Source organism: Perca flavescens, chromosome 24, assembly GCF_004354835.1.
Source record: "Perca flavescens isolate YP-PL-M2 chromosome 24, PFLA_1.0, whole genome shotgun sequence".
Classification (NCBI taxonomy): Eukaryota; Metazoa; Chordata; class Actinopteri; order Perciformes; family Percidae; genus Perca; species Perca flavescens.
Genome location: NC_041354.1, coordinates 16,468,428 through 16,470,179, shown reverse-complemented (window position 1 = coordinate 16,470,179; position 1,752 = coordinate 16,468,428). Strand labels below are relative to the sequence as shown.

Sequence of the window (1,752 nt, the reverse complement as noted above, 5' to 3'; positions counted from 1 at the left end):
TTAGTTACTAGTTACTTTACACATTAAGATTCCTGTACTCAAAACACACACATTTGATTCTAAAGTAAACTAGCCGACAATATAACGGCCTACAAGTCCAGCTGAGATGATGAGACCATTAAACACACAACTGGTTGGATCCTTTACTCTTTCTACAATGGGAGGAGAGCTCTCCATTTTCCTGATGATAGGCTACTTACAGACTTTTACTGAACTGAACTGAACATTTTCAATGCAGGACCTTTACTTGAAACAGAGTATTTTTTTTATAGTGTGGTATTTTACTTAAAGTAGCCTAAAGGGTCTTAATACTTCTTCCACCACTGTATATATATAGGCTGGGCCAATCACTGCAAAGTTCTAGATATTTCTATCTAAAAAAAAATCTGCCATCACTGCCTCTTCTTCTTCTGCTTCAGCGACTTCCTCCTCTTCACTATCATCTCGTACAGCTTGTCCATGCCCTCGTGCAGCCCCTCTCCGATGATGGCGCACGCGGGCTGGACGTGGTACGGCGTGGACGGGCTCAGCTCGGCCAGGGCCAGCTGCCGCTCGATCTCCGCGACGTCCAGCGCCCGCGGCAGGTCCTGCTTGTTGGCCACGACCAGCAGCGGCGTGCCCTGGTTCTCCGAGAAGCGCGTGATCTTGTGCAGCTCGGCGCGGGCCTCCTCCAGCCTCTCGGCGTCCACGGAGTCCACCACGTACACGATCCCGTCCGTGCAGCGGCTGTACGGCTTCCACAGGGGCCGCAGTTTCTCCTGGCCGCCGACGTCCCAGAAGTGGCAGCTGATGCCGCGCGACGCCCCCGCGCCGCCCAGCCGGATCCGCTCCGTGTTGAAGCCGATGGTGGGCACCGTGTTGACGAACTCGTTGAATTTCAGGCGGTACAGCACGGTGGTTTTGCCCGCGGAGTCCAAGCCGAGCATGACTATGTGCAAGGACTGGAAGGCGCCCAGGTTGGAGAAGCTGTTCCCCATGTCGCAGCCCCCGGGCTGGGATGGGATGGGATGGGATGGAAAGACTGACCCGCGCCGCTCCCGCGTTTAACGACTGCGGAGGGCGCCGCGGCGGCGGCGGCACTCCGGCAGCGAGACAAGCCGCAGCATCCCTGGACTCACTCCAAACAGCAGCGACGGCCGCGTCCGCAAAACCAGTCAAATCATCACACAAACGCACAGTTTTTAATTTTTTACCGCGCGCACCGCTTTCCAAACGTCATATCACGTTTCCGCATCTGCGTGTGTCTACGAGCGCGTGCAGTGCAGCAGCTGTCTTCACGTAGTGACACACACACACATGATGGTGTGTGTGACGCGTGGACCAACCTCTTTAATGTTGCCGTGAAAAGATGCGTCAAGCTGAATTAGAAAAATATAAAAAAAACACACAACTTCCGGTTAAGCAATATGGGCGCCTCAAAAATAAAAGCCTCGCCTTTTTCTGATGGGAAATATTGTACTTTTTACTCCACTACATTCATCTGACCGCTTAAGTTACTAGTTACTTTTCACATTAAGGTTTCTGCACACAAAACACATGTAGTTTATAAAATCGGAACTCGGTAAAGGTCGAAGGAGGTTTTATTTTGTATTCGTGTTCTGGCTTTGCTGTTTCCTCTGCGCACTGAGCTGCCCTCCGCTGCTGGAACTCTGACACCTCGTGGTGGAATGTGACAACTGCGTTCAAGGGGGTTCAAAAAATTGTGTGTGTGTGTGTGTGTGTGTGTGTGTGTGTGTGTGTGTGTGTGTGTGT

The 1,752-nt window shown here is 52.0% G+C and overlaps 1 protein-coding gene across 1 annotated transcript; it reads right to left on the bottom strand.

Annotated features, from left to right (window-relative positions):
- Window positions 1–212: 212 nt before the first annotated feature.
- Window positions 213–1,269, bottom strand: LOC114550735 (ADP-ribosylation factor-like protein 4C). Its single transcript, XM_028571533.1, has one exon. The coding sequence runs from the start codon at window positions 975–977 to the stop codon at window positions 393–395; it is 585 nt and encodes a 194-aa protein (XP_028427334.1). The 5' UTR covers window positions 978–1,269; the 3' UTR covers window positions 213–392.
- Window positions 1,270–1,752: the final 483 nt, after the last annotated feature.

Excerpts from the sequence above, each read along its gene's own strand:
- LOC114550735 (XM_028571533.1), bottom strand. The coding sequence starts at position 977 with ATGGGGAACAGCTTCTCCAACCTGGGCGCCTTCCAGTCCTTGCACATA.